At 36.9% G+C, this 19616-nt stretch overlaps 1 protein-coding gene across 2 annotated transcripts; it reads left to right on the plus strand.

The window, feature by feature from the left end:
* LOC106059935 (uncharacterized) lies at nt 1-18032 on the plus strand. 2 transcript variants are annotated; one of them, XM_056030831.1, is made up of 8 exons: nt 1-148; nt 9042-9295; nt 11976-12015; nt 12694-12902; nt 13927-14094; nt 14640-14780; nt 15636-15808; nt 16871-18032. In XM_056030831.1, exons 2-8 carry the CDS (start codon nt 9049-9051, stop codon nt 17168-17170), a joined length of 1278 nt encoding a protein of 425 aa, XP_055886806.1. In that variant the 5' UTR covers nt 1-148; nt 9042-9048; the 3' UTR covers nt 17171-18032. The 2 variants fall into 2 exon arrangements, with proteins under 2 accessions (XP_055886806.1, XP_055886805.1); XM_056030830.1 differs by lacking the exon at nt 1-148 and adding an exon at nt 5592-5977.
* Nucleotides 18033-19616: the final 1584 nt, after the last annotated feature.

Raw genomic sequence — 19616 nt, forward strand, 5'->3', positions numbered from 1 at the left:
TATTGGAGTTATCCAGACAAAAAATAAACTTTCAAACAGTATGAAGATACTGACATAAATTTGCCATTTAATAACGGGATAAAACTTTCACACAAAGTGTGAAAAGAAAAGCAAGAGAATCACAGGCAGTGCACCATTCCTTTATAAGGTAAATCAGGCATAAACATTAGGAGAAAACACGACCCCTTAATTCAAGAAAACATTTTTTAAAAACTAGAACAGACACAAAATAGACACAATTGATTAGAGTAACAGCTTTTAACAAATCGTTAAACAATTTTAAATCACTACAATTTTATATTTCTACAATTACATTTGACTGGCCGAACCATTCTAGTTTTGATCCAAGAAACGAAACGCGCCCGCGCAATATCGACCATTGTGCGAGATATAAAAGTTTAAACATTTGGATTCTTTAATATTGTTGTTTACTGTCGTTGACTTGTAGCACCAAACTGCTGGTAGACAAGTAAACTTCTGTAGCCTTGTAGGCGCATTATATGTTAACTTATAAAACTTGAAATAGTTTGAATAACTTCTTTGTGAGCAATACTAAATCGAACTTTTATTATTATTACATAGACCAATGTTAACTTGCGATGAGATGAAATCAACGGATTTTAAACAAATTGAACTCGCTATTTTACTATCAACTTGTCTTTACACTCGGGCATACTGGAGTCGTCTGGCGTACCCAAGACAGCTTACGACAGTGCCGCTTTATCTTGCGTCAGCCACACTGAGTAGCCACCATCCAATCGCTAACTTCTCCCCGTCACCATAAAAACACAGACACACACACTACATAACACTTATACACGTTGTTTTTCCTGCTTTTTTGTTTTATTATTTTATTTTCCTTTAAGTGTGTGCACCTTTTCATGGGGAGTCAACCGAGATTCGAACCAATGATTTTCGAAAAAGGCATATCTAAACGTCTTCCCACACAGGTCATTTTTCAGCATTAAGCCGGCCACGTTGACCAATGCCTATCTAACACGTCGTCAACTAGTCCTTTACTTCCTTATTGTGCTTGCAAGCACGCGGACTTACTAAAAATAAAAACGAAATGTACACCTGTAAACTGGCCCGAAAAAGAGACCATTCTGCCAATGTGTGCTATGTATTGTATACCACTGTACTTCTTTTTATAATAGTTAGTCTTTGCACCCACTGAATAGCAGGAAACAAACCCCTGACGGAGTAACTTTCTGAAAGCAACGCCTATATTCAAAGAGGCCCACTCCCATGGTTTTCATGCTTTTAACCTACTTATACAATTCCAGATCTAGTTGTGTTCAAAAAGGTTTCATGTACCATGACGTCGCTAAACTTTGTATTCACCCTATGGACCAGGAAGATAGGGTTTAATGTCTGGTCGGAAATGTCATTTCCAATTCAAAAGTGTCCATAAAGCAGTGAAGACAAATGTTTAAGATTATCTGTGGGAGGAAGTGGGAAAACCTAATTGACCAGAAGTCCCGCTCGTTGTGTGGCTATCGGTTTATATTGTATGACGTCTACTGACGTGATATTTGGAAAAAAAAAATTGCTTTGAAATCTTATCTTATAAAATACCGACGTTACGTCAAAAAGGAAGATGATTTCGTCCTACGCGTCACGTATCTAGTCATGCATGTTAACCAACGACTTAAATTCTGCCAAGTCACTGGCTTTTCTGGCTGTCTCAGTCAACCTATTCCATGCTCTAATAGCACTAGGGAAGAAGGAGCATGTGTACGAATTTGTCCTAGTATAGGAGAAGGAGAATTCTTTTATTGAACAGTGTGAATGTAATTTTTTGTCTAACCTGTAGATCTTTATATATATATGCATGTATTTTATACGTTGGTAATTCATAATTGTACATGGACAATGGGCACCTAGTACTGTTCACATTCAACAAAAGTCAGTTTTACGTATTAGCTGAACTAAAAGACAAAAATAATAAGATACTGTTACGAATCTCCCTATCTAGGCTCGCTGCAAATTGCACCAAACGACACCACCAACTTAAAGAACTTGACAACTCTGGGCTTCAAAATAACGTAATAATTTAATGTCAATAAATAACAGCCAATACTGTACAATTGGCAGCACGTAACACAAGACTGTACAAATATCTCTCCGCGGTATCAAATCTTGCACTGGTCTCTCTGTCTCGTCTCGGACTTGTACTGAGCCGTTGTAACGAACTGTAGATCGGGAAGTTGTGACTGACTCGTCTCTGATACCTTCGCTCTTTATATAGGGTCCCTGCTGGCCTTCTAGAACCGGGCAGAACGTCGCTCGACCATTCTGGGACGCTCCTGAGCTCTGTTCACAACGCCGATCCTACTCGAACCTTCATGTTGTTAACTCGTCTCGGTTGACCGTCGTAGCTCGTCACGGTTGACCGCTCGTCAACCGTTGGCCTGGGGCGATTTGCGTCGGCTGACTACACACACACCACAACCCCCATCTGTGCCACCACCAGGTTTATAACAATACTATTATCATCCTTAGAACTTAACTGGAATGTGCATACTTTGTGTATTTAAAAGTCACATACGTCTTCCTAGTCTATAAATAGAGTACGATATTTAATGAAATAAAAAAGATTTATCCAGTATGAATAATATCATCGGTTTTCATAAAATTGCCAATTTAGAACGAGACAATCCATGATAGACTATAATAATAATAATAATAATGATCTTTATTGTCCGTATGGAAATTTGTCTAACAATTTGTGCATTACACCAAACAAAAAATATTATATCTATAAAAAAAAAACCAAAGTGTACATTCACACCAGACTCACTCATAATTTACATGTGACAAAGTTTATATCAGAATGTTCTTATTTAATGATTTGATTGCAGGGATGTTTGTGTCTGTTTGTCTTTACTACCGGTGTCTTGTATCTCTTTTATGATGGCAATAACAATAATGGCAATGTCTTCGATTCCGTAGATTAAAGATGAGTGCAGTGTTTCACATAACTATGCAAACCAAGTTGGGACCTGGATATTTTCCCTTATCTGATGCAAACAAAGCCGTTGTTTGCTCGGGGTCTTTTCGTGGTCAAGTGGCTAAATACCCTTGAACCTGGCTGGGCTCGATGTCCGACACCCGACTCGAGAAGAGTTGTGTTTGATGAGCGCCTATAGGCAGCACTGTAAACCATCTCCCATATGCCCCCCCCCACCCCCCACCCCTTTGGTCCACAAATGAGATTGAGATTGGACCATAGCGCTCTGAGCTTGCTATAGGCATGAAAGTAGCGTTATATAAAAGCTATAATTATGGGTTTTGAAATGAAAATAGTGATAATGGCATCCACAATCATTAACAGTAATTTAAAATACAAAAACAGAATCGTTTTTTTTTAATCCTTTAAAAAAAACAAAAAAACACAAGGTTACAAACAGATTTGCTTACTAGCCCTACATATCATTGTTGGTAAAAATCATAGGCGTATACGTTTTTTCAGTGTTAGTAGCACAGAACGAGTATTCTAACACCCTAACCCAGCAGTTCTCAACATTTTATGCTCGGCGACCCCTTTTTTACCATCCCCCAACTCTGCCGCGACCCCCCTCCCCACACACACATACAGCGACCCCTGGCAAAACGTCAATCGATCCCCAAGGGGGTCGCGACCCACAGGTTGAGAACCCCTGCCCTAACCCATATAATGTTTCAGTTGGCAGTTAGTACTTTGAAAAAGTTTGTAGACGTAATACAAGGTTTAAAAAAATGTTTCGCTCAAAGACCAAACTCTACGTCGTCCCTCCCTATTTTCTAGTTGGTATCTTACCTCTTTTTTTTTTTTTTTTTTTGCACCATTGACCCCGTTCCGCATGGCTGACTTTCAAGTCAATAGTTTCGGAAGACCGTACAATGTGATGTTTTGTGATGTGCCCGGGGATACAAGAAGTTGCTGATCAATGTTAAGAGATTGTTCCAGTGGCGTAGCTAGGGGGGGGGAATTTGAAAATACCACCGGGCCCCAACTTGAGGAGGACCCCCAAATGAGTGGGGGGTTTGTACATTAAATATTAAAACATTACGCAAAATGCAAGTGCCCCCAAAGAGGTTAAGCCCTCCCCGGGCCCCCAAATGATGGTGAATTCCTAGCTACGCCCCTGGATTTTTCTTATTTGTACACGATAATAGCACTAATAACAATGCCCTTAAAAGGCGAGGGCAATAAACACAGACAATGGTCGAGCTCACAAAAAGACTGAACAGCGAAAACCAGATGTTCTGAGATTAAACCAATAAATCTGTCTTTTGCTTTTTGGGTCTCGTTTCAGCGTGAAACTGGGGCTTCACACAAAAAATGCGGTCACTAGAAAGATAATCCACTAGCCACATGCAGCCCGCGGGTCGTAGAATGCTCTCACAACGGATATTGGTCGGAGTTTAAACGTGTGTGTGTGTGTGAGAGAGAGAGGGAGAGAGAGTGAGGGAGGGAGCATGTTGTGAACAAGATGGGGAAGGGATTATTTAGGGTAAAAGAGACATGGCAGAGAGATGGCGAGCTATTAAAATTCTATATTGGAAACTAATATTATTAGAGCAGTTCGGAGTATCTTAGTTTCCCCTTTCAGACCTTCTGGTCTATAGGGTAGATGATGTAAAGGTCATCTATTTCTGTGGCCTACGGTTAACGACCAGCCGCCTTTACTTTTCCCCAACTAATGTCAGGTACCCATTAGAGCTGGGTGGACTCAGAGGCGCCCGAAGATCCCGAAATTAAAAATCCCAGTCTTCACCAGGATTCGAACCCCGGTTCGGAAGCCAAGCGCTTTACCGCTCAGCCACCGCGCCTCACATTAATAGCAGTATCGGAGTATCTTACCTTATGAAATACAGATATTACTTTAAAAAAAAAAAGATGATTACGTCTTACCCGTGTCCCTAGGTTCAATCTAGTCAAACACGTTAATCATTAAACCCTGCCAAGTCATGTTTTTTTTTTGTGGCTGATTCAGGCAACCCATCCCATGCTCCAAGTGTAATAGCGCTAGTGAAGAAGGAGTATCTGTACAAATTTGTCCTAGCATATGGAACAAGGAATGTGCCTTTATCTCTGTATCTTTCTGGGTATTTTATTAGTTTTTGGTTTTCTATTTGAAGATTATGGTTCAGTGTTTATAATTGCTACTTTACTTTTAAGTTTTCTATCCTGAAGGGTCTCCAATTGTCATGATTTTACTAAAGGGTGATTCTCTAAATCAAATGTGAATATTCGTTTGTTATGAATTTCACTGCTCTATTTTGAGTCTGTTCCAGTTTCTTAACGTTTTCTTGTGTTGATTGATTTGAACTATAACTTTAAAATAATCTTGTAACTATAACTTTATAATAATCTTTGAACTATAACTTTATAATAATCTCGGAACTATAACTTTTTAATAATCTCTTGTAAAACATAACGAGCTCTTGGAACTAAAATCTTATCTCTTGTCATTAGTGTGATAGATCAGATAGACAAAGAAATGCAGACAATTGCTATGAACCGGCCCCCACATCAACATTTAAAATGGATGGCTCTGACCTTCATTGGTATGTCTAGTTACAATGTACACATCATGATCATGTACACACGTCAAGCACTGTAAGATGGCCAGAGTAGCCTCCCTTCTTCTCAAATAGATCTGTGAAAAATTCAAACCTACATCCTGAAACGTCGCATACAAAGTATTGAGAAAGTCACTCTCATTTTCTGTTTACAATGGTTCTGTAGAATGGTGGCTTATAATAGTGTCTTTCACACCAGAAACGTTTTAAATAATCTGTGTTGAACCACACCCACTATAATGTAACATACATAGAAGGTGAATTATAAAAGGTGGATTAATTCGTGTAAATGTTTCATTATTATAAAAGGATTAGACCACATCTTGACTACATATCGCAGCAAAATTTGATGACAACTAGACCAATTCTATAACATATTCTGAATTAACAAGAGGCACAAAAATCTGTAAGTATATATCATGCTGCTATACTTTCGTGACATACTAAATAAGTCAAACTAAGATCCTCCCGCGTCGTTCGGCGCATTGGTCGGCAAGCTGTCTCCACAAAGATTATTTACCTTTACACTTATGTTACCAGATATATTTCAATATATTATTATTAAAAGTTCTATAAATTAAAATGATTAAAAACAATTCACACTAGGAAATGATAACAGATTAAAATTTGAAACAATTTCCTGCTTATTTATGCTTTACATTAATTGCTTAATAAATGCTATAGTTTTGCAAACACGCGTACACAATGCACATAGATATATAGTAGTAGAATATAAATCTATAAAACTATAGTGTGAATACAGAATGTGTACTAAACAGTAGTGTGTACAGCAGTTCCCCAAAGGTACGGGAAGACTTTGGACGGAGTACGGCCCACATGTGCTACCCTAGGACTGCCCACATGTGCCACCCTAGCACGGCCCACATGTGCTACCCTAGGACTGCCCACATGTGCTACCCTTGCACGGCCCACATGTGCTACCCTAGGACTGTCCACACGTGTTACCCTAGGAGTGTCCACACGTGCTACCCTGGGCCGGGCCTGCCCACACGTGCTACCCTGGGCCTGGACTGCCCACACGTGCTACCCAGGCCTGGCCTGCCCACACGTGTTACCCTAAGCGGGCCGTTATTATTATTTTTATTTTTTTTTACTATTCTTTAAAGAGGAGGTGCATGAAAAATTATCATCCAGTACTGTAATCAGTTGTATTCATATGTAGATCTAAACTTATAGTGGCTAAACCGAAATGCCTATTTTATATGTTTGGTCTTAGCCATGCAATAATATTGATTTCAGTTTATAATAGTAGGTATAGTCAGGGGCGGACTGGATTTCAAATTTGGCCCGTGCATTTCTATACCATGCGGCCCACAAATTGTACAATATATGATTGGCATTCCATCATACCTGTCCTCAAAATCATTATGTTAAGTTTGATGATCTATCGATAACTGTACGCTTGCATACAGTGAACTCTATATCTTTATAAGAAATATAGGCCTTAAGTTGTTTTTTCATCGCTAAGCCCTATAAAGGTAGAAGCCTACTAGTAGATGCATACATCCGTCCACATTTAAAAAACAAAAAAAAAGAATTTATGTTTGTGTAAGGGTCAGGTAACAAAGTTTTTACCTTTACCTTTACCTATCCCTTAGTCTGTTGGACCGCTGGGGCACCAAGCAAGATTTGTCAACCGTGAAAGTTACAAATCCTTGTTTACCTGTCCGTTGGAACATCATTATTAATATTCACATCCGTCACGCATTTGTGGCGAGTTTACCCGAGAAGAGGACTACATTTGTTAACAATACATGTACGTAAATGTGTTTCACCTTACACACAGCTACACACTTTACACATAGCTACACACACGTGAGAACGAAGGTAGCGATGCAAGAAATGATAAAAGCAACCGCAACACATACACACACAAGTTTTTTTAGGTCTATTTAGTTTAGACCTTGCGGTCTCTAGAGCGGATGGTGAAAAGAGCATCCGTTTCTATGGTTGACGATCAGGGGCGGACTGGCTATATGGGCATTCGGGCATTGGGCTGGTACCCAAATGGGCCGATACGGCCACCTAAAGGACCTCATGAAAGCCACTATGGCACGTATTAAATTGTTCAAGGTTTTATAATACACTCTTATAAAAGTGACTCTATAAGCGTCGTGTATAAACAAAAATCTTTTACAGACAATACAGTGTAATGCTAATTTAATCTAACACATTTTTCGAAATAATGTAATAGTCTACATCCGTAGTCAGTGCTACTAGTAAGCTTCATCCTTTTAGTCTCACTTTTAGCGATTAAAAGAAACATAACGCCAGGGCCGGCCCTAACAATTGCGGGGCCCTATGCGAAATGACAATTTTGTCTATTTTTCAGGAGATTTTAATCATTTCAGGAGATTTCCATGACTTTTATGGATATATTTTGCAATTACATGAGATTTCCGGGATGCCCTGGAAAATCAGGAGGCCGCGGAAACCCTGTTTTTATATATCAGTTATAATGGTTTAATTTAATAATTCACACCTAGAATTACAGCGGGACCTATGTAAGTGCGGGGCCCACTGTATGCTTGCAGTGGCCTAAGTCCGGCCGTGCATAACGCCTATTCTATTTCTAAAAAGATACAGAGCTCATTGTATGCATTCAATTATCAATTATCGATACATTATCAAGCTTAGCAACAGAATGATTCTGAGGACAGCTAGAACTAGAAATGGATATATCATGTGATTTAAACTTTGTCGAGCGGATTGTATAAAAAAATTCCCGGTCCGATTTTAACACCCAATCCGCCCCTGTTGACGATTAATGAGGGTGTCATGAGGCCAGCGCAACGAATAACTAACCTTACTTTCCCCAACGTAGGCTACGTAGGCTATCTATCTAGGGCCCTAAACAAAATCAAGTAATTCAAAAACTCAGTCTTCACCGAGATTTGACCCCGAGAACTCTGGTTTCGGAAGCCAAGCGCTTTTCACTACACCACCATGCCACCCTGGAAGTGTTAAACTTTAAAACAAAAAAGAAGTAAGTTAAATAAAAACTAGATTTAAAAAAAAAAGGAAAATTGTATCTTTTTTCTCATCTTAAAACTTTAGATTTTGTTCATTTTACTACAGCGATGTATGAGGGTGTCATGTGGCCAGCACAACCACCAACCGCCTTTATATTTCCCCAACTAATGTCAGGTACCCATTAGAGCTGGGTGAACTCAGAGGCGCCCAAAGATCCCGAACTTTAAAATCCCCAGTCTTCACCAGGATACGAACCAGGGATTCCGGTTCGGAAGCCAAGCGCTTTACTGCTCAGCCACCGCGCCTTCTAATCAATTAGTACTAATTAAATACTTTTTATTTTATATACCAGAAAGAGAACTAACCTCTGCTGTTTTCAGATAAATGGCAGTAATTAGAGGTTCTTTCCCTTGGATAGGCTTTGTTTTATTTTTTTCAAGTAATCTTTTTTGCTATTGCTTGTTTGTTTTCTACAGAGTCAAAATGATTCCGCTAACTCTGGTGTTTGTTGGATTACCTTTGTGCTCAGTGGCGGCCTTCTCATTACCAGACTTTCTCGAGCCACTAGACAACGACGATGAATCCTCCTGCCATCCAAACTATTGTGAAGTCCTTAACACTTGCGTCTCCACGGAGACTTGCGTTTCATTTGGATGTAACTTGACAACATGTATCTCTCATAACGATTTCTTTACAGTAAATTCAAGTGAAATCCTTACAAGCACGACAGGTAGAGTTTATACATAACATATATATTGCTCGATTGTCTGTATTTCAGTATTACAAAGAATGTGAATAAGTTCCAAATATTTAGGCCATTTAGCATTGTTTATTGTTCCTTAACATTTAACTCTCCATCTCCATATAAAATGTCGTATCCCACACACCTAGCCTTTGCCAGTTTTCCCCTTTTCTCAATGGTTTAGTTTACCAAAGGCCTTGCACTTTATACACTGTATTTGCCTCATATGTATAAGCTCAGGGCCGGATTTTCATTTTATAAGGCCCTAAGCTCTTTGAGATAAGGGCCTCCTTGTAATAAACATAGTGCACATTTTCCTTTGACCTTTCTTCAAAAAGATTGAAAACATGCCTGAAACGCTTCTGTTTCCCCAAGATATAGCTTCTGTTGCCCCAAGCTATAGCTTCTGTTGCCTATAGGTAACGCTAACTCTGTATACCCTTCTGCTGTTATTAAATGACAGTAACCATTGGCAATTAACTATTGTTTTAAAACTAGTAATTTTGCAGTATGCTACACATTTGAAAGTTCTAAATTAAAATGTGAGTTTGGGTTAGGGTTTAATGGAGATGATGGAATTGTGATTGTTAGTTTTTCACTTCTGCTATTCGTTTTGAAACTATTGAAACTTGCACTTTGACCTGTATCAGCCTACAAACAGTGGGCAGACGAGTTAGGGTAACCAGACACTTAATGCCAAAAGTAGGACAAAAAATACAAAGTAAACTTTAAAATACAAAGTAAACTTTAAAAAATGACTTTTTTGGTGTTTTTCACGTGACATTCTAAATCTGAACTGCATTTGTTTGCAACCGACACGTACGAATCAAAACACACTTAGCTCCCTTTTTCTTGTACGACCATCACCAAGTCACGCATACTTAGTCTTTATTAGATCTGAGAATGTATATCTCCTATGTTATGATAAAACTCCAGGGGCGGACTGGGCATTTCTATACCATCCGGCCCTCAAATTGTATATTATATGGGGCTATCCCTTTCGAGGTCTATCTGTCCTCAAAGTCATTATGTTAAGTTTGATAATGTATCGATTATTGAACGCATGCATAAAATATATCTTTTTAAGAAATATAATAGGCCTTACGTTGCTTCTTAATCGCTAAAAGTGTGGGCCCCAAAATTATGAAGGATGTAGACTATTACATTATTTCGGAAAGTGTGTTAGATTACATTACCATTATACTGTAGAGTCTGTAAAGATTTAAAAAAAAAACACGACGCTCAGACGGCCTCTTTTACAATAACTTATAATAATAATTATTAAAAGTTTAATACGTTATATAATGGCATTCATGAGGCCCCTTAGGTGGCCCTACCGGCCCATTTGGGTACCAGCCCACCGGGCATTTGCCCAAATGCCCATATAGCCAGTCCGCCCCTGACTAGCACTAACGTAAGCCGACACCCTGGATACTAATTATTAAACACTCGACAACAGTAAGCTCTTTACGATGACTGGATGATGCTAGGTATTACGGGCCATTATGACGTGCATTTATCATGCCACTAGTTATAAAGAAGTTATACTAATTAACACAATGAACCTTTATATCTTTTTGATCTTTCTATGTTACGGGATGCTTATATTTAAACCAGAAGATATGAAATATTGAAATATATTAAATTAAAAGATTATGACCTATTGCAGTAAACAACATTGAAAAAGCCGGACATTTTCACACTTTTGGCTAATGCTTGCCGGACGGTGGACATGATCTTAAAAAGGAGGACATCGCCTCCTTTTGTCGTACGTCTAATAACCCTAAGAACAATAATGAGGCGACTCTAGATTTGGTAACACTAAGTCTAGGATGGTCTAGACCTATAACTAGATCTCGATCTAAACATCTAATATCCCTACATGTTTGAGATTCGTTCTCCCACACTATCCATTATACTTTTTATTCTCTTGAACGTAACATCGACTGGTTCGGAGGTGCCTTTATATTGGATACACACAGAAGAAAACACAGCGTGGAGTATATTTTTTTCTTGAGTTTAATATTTTCAATTTCAATTCATTAAAACAAATTATCCAGCGATGAACACATTCTTATCTTCTTATAAATTACAGACGTTACTTCAAAAGAGAAGATAATTACGTCCTACTCGTATTCTGATGTCAATCTAGTTATGTATGTTAATCCGTGACTTAAAACCTGCCAAGTCGTTGGTTTTCCCGATTCTTTTCTAATTCCCCTGATTCCACCCAGCTCTAATGGGTACCTGACTTTAGTTAGGGAAAGTAAAAGCGGTTGGTCATTGTGCTGGCCACATGACACCCTGCTCGTTAACCGTTGGCCAAAGAAACAGATGACCTTAACATCATCCGCCCTGAATATCGCAAAGTCTGAAATGGGGAACTTCACCTTTTTCTTTACCGATACACTGACAACTAAAGGGAATCTTTGCATGATAAACGTTTAAAAAAGAACACATTTAAATGTGAATTAAATGTGTATTGAATGTAAATTAAATGTGAATTAAATGTGAATTGAATGTGAATTGAATGTGAATTAAACGTGAATTAAATGTGAATTAAATGAGAATTGAATGTGAATTAAATGTGAATTTAATGTGAATTAAATGTAAATTGAATGTGAATTTCACCAAATAATGATGTGTCATTTTATTTTAATCTCTACAGTAAGAAAAGATCACCACTGTGCTAATGTATCCGACTCAGAGTAAGTTTAATATTCACTATTATGTCTTCCTTCAACATAAACAGAATTCATCCAACTCAAATTATGTCTGGTCCTTAGCTCCGCGAATCCTTTCCTGCCAAAGCTTAATACAGACCAATGACACCCTTCCCCGAGTCGCACCTGGTCCCTAATCCAGGTTTCAGGCAGCACGAAGGAAGGCTCTATAGTTCCAGACCTCTCAGACTCCTCTTGCTAATCACTCTAGGCGGATTTCAACTACCTCTCCTTGCTCATCAAAAACAGTCAGCCACGTCCATTGCTCAGCTGTGCCCTAGTGCAGGGGCAAAGTCATCGCATTATTTTAATTCATATAATAAAATAGGAATATGTTGAAATTAGTTTAGTGATATTATATAGCATCCAATAATATGTGTAATATAGGCAGAGAGCATAGAAATGAATGGGACTAGTCAATCACTGTGCCTCATCAGACTACGGGATAAATGAAGGATTTAGGGCTGAAAATTACACGGCCTAATTTACAATAACTTATTTCTATTTTTAGTATTTCAAACAATATTTTAAATAATAAAAATAGTTGAATATCTTTTTACATTAATGAACTTAATCATATTATATACATTATAAACAAGTTTTACAAATTTATGAAACATTAGTAAATTATAAGTTTATAATTTATTATATTTTTATTCATAGCTGCCCTGACCCCATTTTTTGTCCGGCATTGGTCCACTGTGAGTGTCAGCCTCAGTGGGTGGGACCTTTCTGCAATGTGCCGTGCACGTTACCTTGTGTCAATGGTGAGTGCAAGATGGACATCGATCCAGAGAATAAGAGTCGTCAGATCTTCTACTGTAACTGTCAGCCCTCCTGGACGGGGATGTACTGTCATGATGAGTTTGAAGGTACACATTTTTTTGTAGAGTTGAGTCAATAATTGCCCGAATTAGCCCGAACATTTGGGGTAAAAAGTACCCACACCTTTGGAGTCGAAATCATCCCAAACATTTAGCGTCGATAGTAGCCTTAACATTTATAGTCAAAATTAGCCTGAACATGTTTGTTGTTTTGCTGTTTTACATGTTTCGGATGTTCCTTCAGAGTTGAAGATAATTACTTCCTAGTCCGAACCTCCCGCATGACGACGGGGGATGGGAGCTGGCAGGGCTTGAACCCTGGACCATCGATAAATCTGAACGACAGTCCAGCGCGCAAACCGCACGATCAGGCAGCTATTCTGGCCTGTACTCGAAATTAACCGTAACAACAAAATAAGTACAAACATTTAGAGTCGAAATTAGCCCATACAGATTCGAAATGAGCATAACAACCCAACAAAACCATGACAAAACCAACACTCTGTATGGCAGTGCGGAACATCTAAAAAAACAACAACATTATTTATTCCGTGGAAAATACTACAAAAGTATGTAATGGAGTGTGTGTATGTGTTTCTAATGTAATGATGAAGTAAGGGAGCATTAATTGTTAATCTTGTACAATGATGCAAGTTATGCTGCTCTATCATAAGCTATGTTAAAAACAAGAGACGACTCCAGTATGCCCGAGTATAAAGAAGTGATTTTACAGTAACTTAAGTTTGCTTTGATTTTTGTTTATTTCATTTCATCTCAAGTTAAATTTGTCTATATTGTAGTAAAAGTTTATATTTAATTTTGTTCACAAAAGAATTTTATTTAATTTATTTAAAGTTCTTTAATTTTAAATATAATACGGTTTAGTTGACTACTAGCAATCTGGTGCTATAAGTACAACGAACAAGCACAACAATGAGGTTACAGTTCAGCAGCAAAAAACTGGCTAGAAGAAGAACTCCATGGATGAATGATCTGTAGAAATACATTCACATTCACTCATTTTATTAAGGCACAATACTTGATAAAGTTTGTTTCTTGTATTTTTGTTCAGACCCTGGACAAGAGAACAGAAGACGGGTTCGAATCATGGCAGGTGTGCTAGCTGGATCCCTGATACTTGCCCTGATTATAGTCATTGTCATCCCTGTGGTGCTTTGGAGACTTCGAGTCATCTTTGTTCTTAGATTGGTTTATTATTTTAAAAGCTACGACAATAGCGGTAAGATTTAAGTTCATTTTTTTTAAAAGATCTATACTTGTTTTAAAAATTGTTTTGATTGTACGTTGATTAGTCTTCAGCAACTTATTTCTATGTTTGCTACACGCAAATAAATAAATAAAATATTTTTCCACTTCGTAAATACAAGTAATTTATAGTAACAGTAAAATGATATATTTGTTTTTCATTACAATGCCTCCTATTTGCTTGCTAACTAATGCTAACTCAACGTGGATACAGGAAATTAAAAAGATGTAAATTGACTGGAAACTGACTGTGCGGGTATTTAAAAAATGGCACTAATAATTTCTTTAAAAATTTGACAGCTTATAGGGAGGAAAAATAACTACCTAATTGGCAATCCAGCGAAAACTCTGGTTTGACCTTTACAAGTTTTCAAAATATAATCATCTTAAAAATAAATTTGGTTAAGATTATAAGATTATAGACCACCAACATCTTTGTAGCCTCTAGGAGGAATTGATTTATTAAATTAAACTTTGATTGTGTTACTTTTTAAAATACTTTTATTTTTTATTTTCCAGATGATAAGCTGTACGATGTGTATATCTCAATGACTGAAACATCAAATGCTGAGAAATTCGTTTATAAAGAATTGAGGCCGAAACTTGAAGACCTCGGATTTTCTATGTACATTCAGGCCAGGGACAGTTCACCTGGAGAAGGTAAAGTCACAATGATTAATTTAGGCTGGTTTCTTTATTTCTGTTGATCTGCTAGATGATCGTCTGCCGTCATCATTTCAATCAATCATCTATTATAGGGTCTAGTAATAACAGCCTGAAACATTGGATCATTTAAAATGTTTAACTAGCTCTTAAGCTAATAAATCCAAATCCGCGAAACAAACTAAGAAAAAACCTTCTATTAATCATAACAAGCTCAACTTATTAATAATAATAATGATATTTTTATTATCCATGAGGAAATTCCTCTTACAATTTCTGCATTAGGCATTACGAAATATAACTATAGCTAATGAAATCTATGTTCACATCAGTTTCGGCTCAAGCACTCTTCTTCTAGCCAGCTATTTGCTGCTGAGCTGTGATCTCTTTTGCAGACTGTGTCAATGAAAAAAAGTGTGCTGTTCTCTTTAGCTGTTCAGCATTGCCGTACAGGGTGTTGTTTTGTTGGGCTGTAGTGGTAGTAGGGTCTGCCTAAAGTATAGCGCATTGGTACATTCAAAGAGGATATGGTTTAAGGTTTCATAAGAGTAGGAACAGTGTTTAAAAAAGGTGTAGGTGTGTGGGATTTATTTTGTTAAGATGGTAATTTAACAGAGGTGTGTGTTCTGTTCTTAGTTGAAAGATTATCGATTGCTCTTTGCGGGTGAGGAAGTTAATACTGTCCAGTTTGTTATCATGGTCATTTCTTTGTACATAGCTCTGCGCCTTAAACATAACATGTCAAATGTTTATATCAGATACAAATTTCCGTTACTTTTTTTTTGTAGCTTTGCTTTTTAAAAAAGATCTAGATCTAGAGTGTTATTAACATTATTTGTCAATATTCCACAGTTTTGAGTGAGTCTATAGTCCATGCTGTAGAGAAAAGTCGTTGTACAATAATGATCATCACTCCTGACTACATTAAAAATGAATGGAGCAGATTTGAATATTTGATTGCACAGCATGAAACACTTAAATTGAATCAGAAGATCATTCCCATAATTCTTGAACAAGTAGACCAGGTAAACTTTGTATTTATAAAAATACCTTTGTCATTGGATCGCATGAATAGAAAAAAAAAAAAAAAAAAAAAAGGAAAACTTTTTTATAATACGTTTTTTTTTAAACAAAGCTTATAATAAGTGTAATTGTATCAATTGGTTCAGTCATGTAATTAAATTTGAAATAGATCTAGACAAACATTAATAAATCTGTGCAATTAGATATCATTTTTAGCAATTGTTTTTGTTCAGCGCACTTTCAAGCTTTAAGCTTTACCAATAGGCTATGATCGTATCACTTGTCTGGACCAGTTGAGAAAGAGAAGGGGAGATATGTGGGAAAATGTGTATCTTTGTAAATGTTAGGTGATTGCTTTTTAAAACCATTTATTTTTAAAGTTGTATGACTTCGATTTTGAACTCTAGAGCTGAAGCCTACTCAAGGGTACTAATTCAACTTATACCACCACATTTTTCAAGCACAATTTCTTTCCCTTGTTCGATACCAAACAAAATTTTTAATTAACAATAGTTAATTAACTTATTGGCTAATTTTGTAATGGATTCTTGTTTTGTCAGGTTCAAGAAATAATTATGCAAAATTTCAACTTGATCCGAGATTGGGTGTTGGAGAAATAACGTTTACAAACTTTTTACAAGACAGATAGTTTTGTAAAAAAAGTAAAGTTTCCATTTCAGACCTTGCAATTTATGGGGCAGATTATGTAAATGTCATCTGTTTCTGTGACCCAATAATAATTAATAATAATGTCATTTGACCAGCACAATGACTAACTGCTTTTACTTTTCCCCAACTAATGTTAGGTACTCATTAGAGATGGGTGGGCTTAAAGACCTCTAAAGATTTCAAAATTAAAAATCCAAGTTTTCACCAGCATTTGAACCCTGGACCTTCCATTCAGAAGCTAAGTGCTTTACCACTCAGCCACTGAGCCTTCGATTGCATCAATACTCGTATTCAATTTTAAGTACAAGTCATTTCTCATAGTCGACTGTTTGCTTAACATATCATTCCTGTTTGTGTTCCTTAAAATGTTAATTATTATTGTATTTTGTTCCCAGACTAACATGGACAAGGCACTCAAGCACATTATTTATTCAGTCAAGTGTTTAAAGCACCCTTATATGAAATTGGTGCAATCTTTAGAGCCGAATCCTAAAAAGTCTTGTGTTAGTTCATGGCATTTACAAATGGAAGGAGGCAGGAAGAATTATTATGACATGATGTCCATTCAAGATCAAGAAATTGAGAAAGCATCTGAAAAGTTCTGGAAAAGGCTGGAACTAACTCTACCTAAAAAGAACCTAAAAAGAAAAAGCTTGAAAAAGAGTCCAGTTAGTGTTTACATAAAAAGTATCTGAGCTTTTTGAAAGACTATACATTTGTTAGAGTGGCACCCACACCCACAGTAAGATGAGAATTCATTTTAATGATGCCAAGAAAGAAACCTGGAAATCAAGACCAATTTAAATTAGATGTTTGCAGCTTTTTTTTTTTGATTATTTCGTTTGAACTAAACGAGTGAGTGTTAGCACAAAGATTTCATAAGTAACTCATTTCTTAAATTTATTTTGTTATTGTTATTCTTTAGTGTAACGAAACAATTATGGACAAAAGAAAACTAATTTTAACAAAAACATAAATTTAAATTTCACTATTTTGCATTTTATTCATTCTAACATGCACCAAAGAGTCAACAAGTCAATTTGAGAAAAGAATCAATCTCAGCGGAAGTTACAATGATTGCCAAATGTTCTTTTTCTTTTAGAACAGAGGTTCAAAACTTCTCAGTCTTATTGGTATATACATTTACAACAAGCTTTTCACTGGCCTTTGTGGCTTTATTAATCACTGTGTGATGAACTTTTCACGGGCCTTTGTGGCTTCATTATTCACTATGAACTGAAGCTTTTAGGGCCGGATATCAAAGGTCGGACATGGCCCTCGGGTGGTAGTTTGGGCATCATTCTTTTCTACGCTTCGAAAGGGCTGATGTTGGCGTCAAACTTTTCGTCCGTCAAACTCAGAACCATCGTGGAAGCGAATAACTTCGAAAAGGCAGCCTTCCTTTTTTTTTTCAGATATTTGAAACATTTGCTACAGGAATTAGAGTTTATTTTTATTTTCTTTGTATTGTCTGTCTTGTATTTTTAAAGCTTATATCATATTCAATCTTGTATCTGAAATGTTTCTTTTACATGTTGCAATATATTCATGTTTTAAAAAAAAACTGTGTTTTTTTTTTGGTTTTTGTTTGCTTGTTTTGATTGACAGAGCGCGAAAGATTAAAGGAAGAGTGAAAGAGGATATATTTTTTTAGAACTGATATTATTTAGCAATTAGTTGATAAATTTTTTGTAAAATGTTTTACCTGTTTCGAATGTTAAATCAGAGTTAAAAATCATTTACTTCCTAGTCCGAACCTCCCGCATGACGACAAGAAATGGCAGCGGGCAAAGTATGAGCCCGGGACCATCTTCACGACCAAACGACTGACTAACGCGCATACCGCACGACCAGGCAGGAAAAGTTTGTATCATCTAGCCTAGATATATTTCAATGGTCTACAGCATAGGCGAAGTTAGGAAGTTGCTGTATCAAAAAGCGCTTGACTACCTACCAAGAGAGCCCGAGTTCGAATCCTTACTCGAGTAGAGTTGTGTTTGCTGAGCACCTAAAGGCAGCACGAATATCTCCTAGATACCCCATTCACCACAAGTTCCCCATTGGTAAAAAAAAAGAGATTGGACCTTAGCGCACTGAGCATGCTATAAGCATATACAAAAGGAATTTTTTAAAAACGTTTAGTCTATAGTAGTCTAGACTTATAAAACACATAAGTTAAAACACTTTTTTTGAAATAAATGTAGTAGACTTTATTAATAATATAAAGTGGTATTTAAATAAAATATACCTCACTACATAAATACGTCTTTTCACTCTGGAGTCGTTTGGCCTACCCAAGACATCTTACGACATTTCCGCTTACCTTGCATCATTCACGCTGCATACCCACCAACCAATCCCTAACTTCTCACCAACTATATACTTCTCTAGACTGCACATGGAGATTTTTTAAAACTACAAAAAAATGTGAAATTTTTTAGAATGTTGGAACTAAAAGGAAATGGCTTTATATATTATAGATTTGCGTAAATATATAGTTATGTGATTATTAGCCCATTCTAAAGAAAATCAGAGAAATGATTTTGCATTATTTCTAAACTTTGAAAACTAAAGATCATTACTGCTTGCAAAAGAGTTACGTTCATAAAAAATGTATATAAGTCAGTGAATCGATCAATCGCGGATAAGAATTGGTTTCCAGTTTCCAGTCTAGATTAGTATATAAGTCTATGTCACCAACACATAAAACACACACACACCACATAACGGGTTAGCCACTTTTCACACCATGAATTGATGCGCAACCATCGTTCACACTTCATTGGCTGAAATCACTCTTCAAAGCCCTGAAACTCAAAACACCCTTACAACAAATAGAAAAAGAAGATGCACTGTATAATCCACTTTAAAAAAAAATAAGAAAAAACCTACAGAAGCTCTAAACGAGCCTCTAACCGTAATGAGCTTTGTGACGTCCAAGACAGTGTTTACCAAAGAAAAACTTATTTTCAAAAACCCTATTCTTCATCCAAGACGAACGTATAGAGATGTCTGCAAGCGAGACATGAGAGCCACAGGCATCAGCGAAAGTATGTGGGAAAAACATAGCCAAAGACCGGAGTGCATGGAGACAGACTGTGCGTGCTGGGACAACCCTTGCTGAGAACAAACGCGAGACTT

The sequence above is a fragment of the Biomphalaria glabrata genome, chromosome 5 (assembly GCF_947242115.1).
Source record: "Biomphalaria glabrata chromosome 5, xgBioGlab47.1, whole genome shotgun sequence".
Lineage (NCBI taxonomy): Eukaryota > Metazoa > Mollusca > Gastropoda > Planorbidae > Biomphalaria > Biomphalaria glabrata.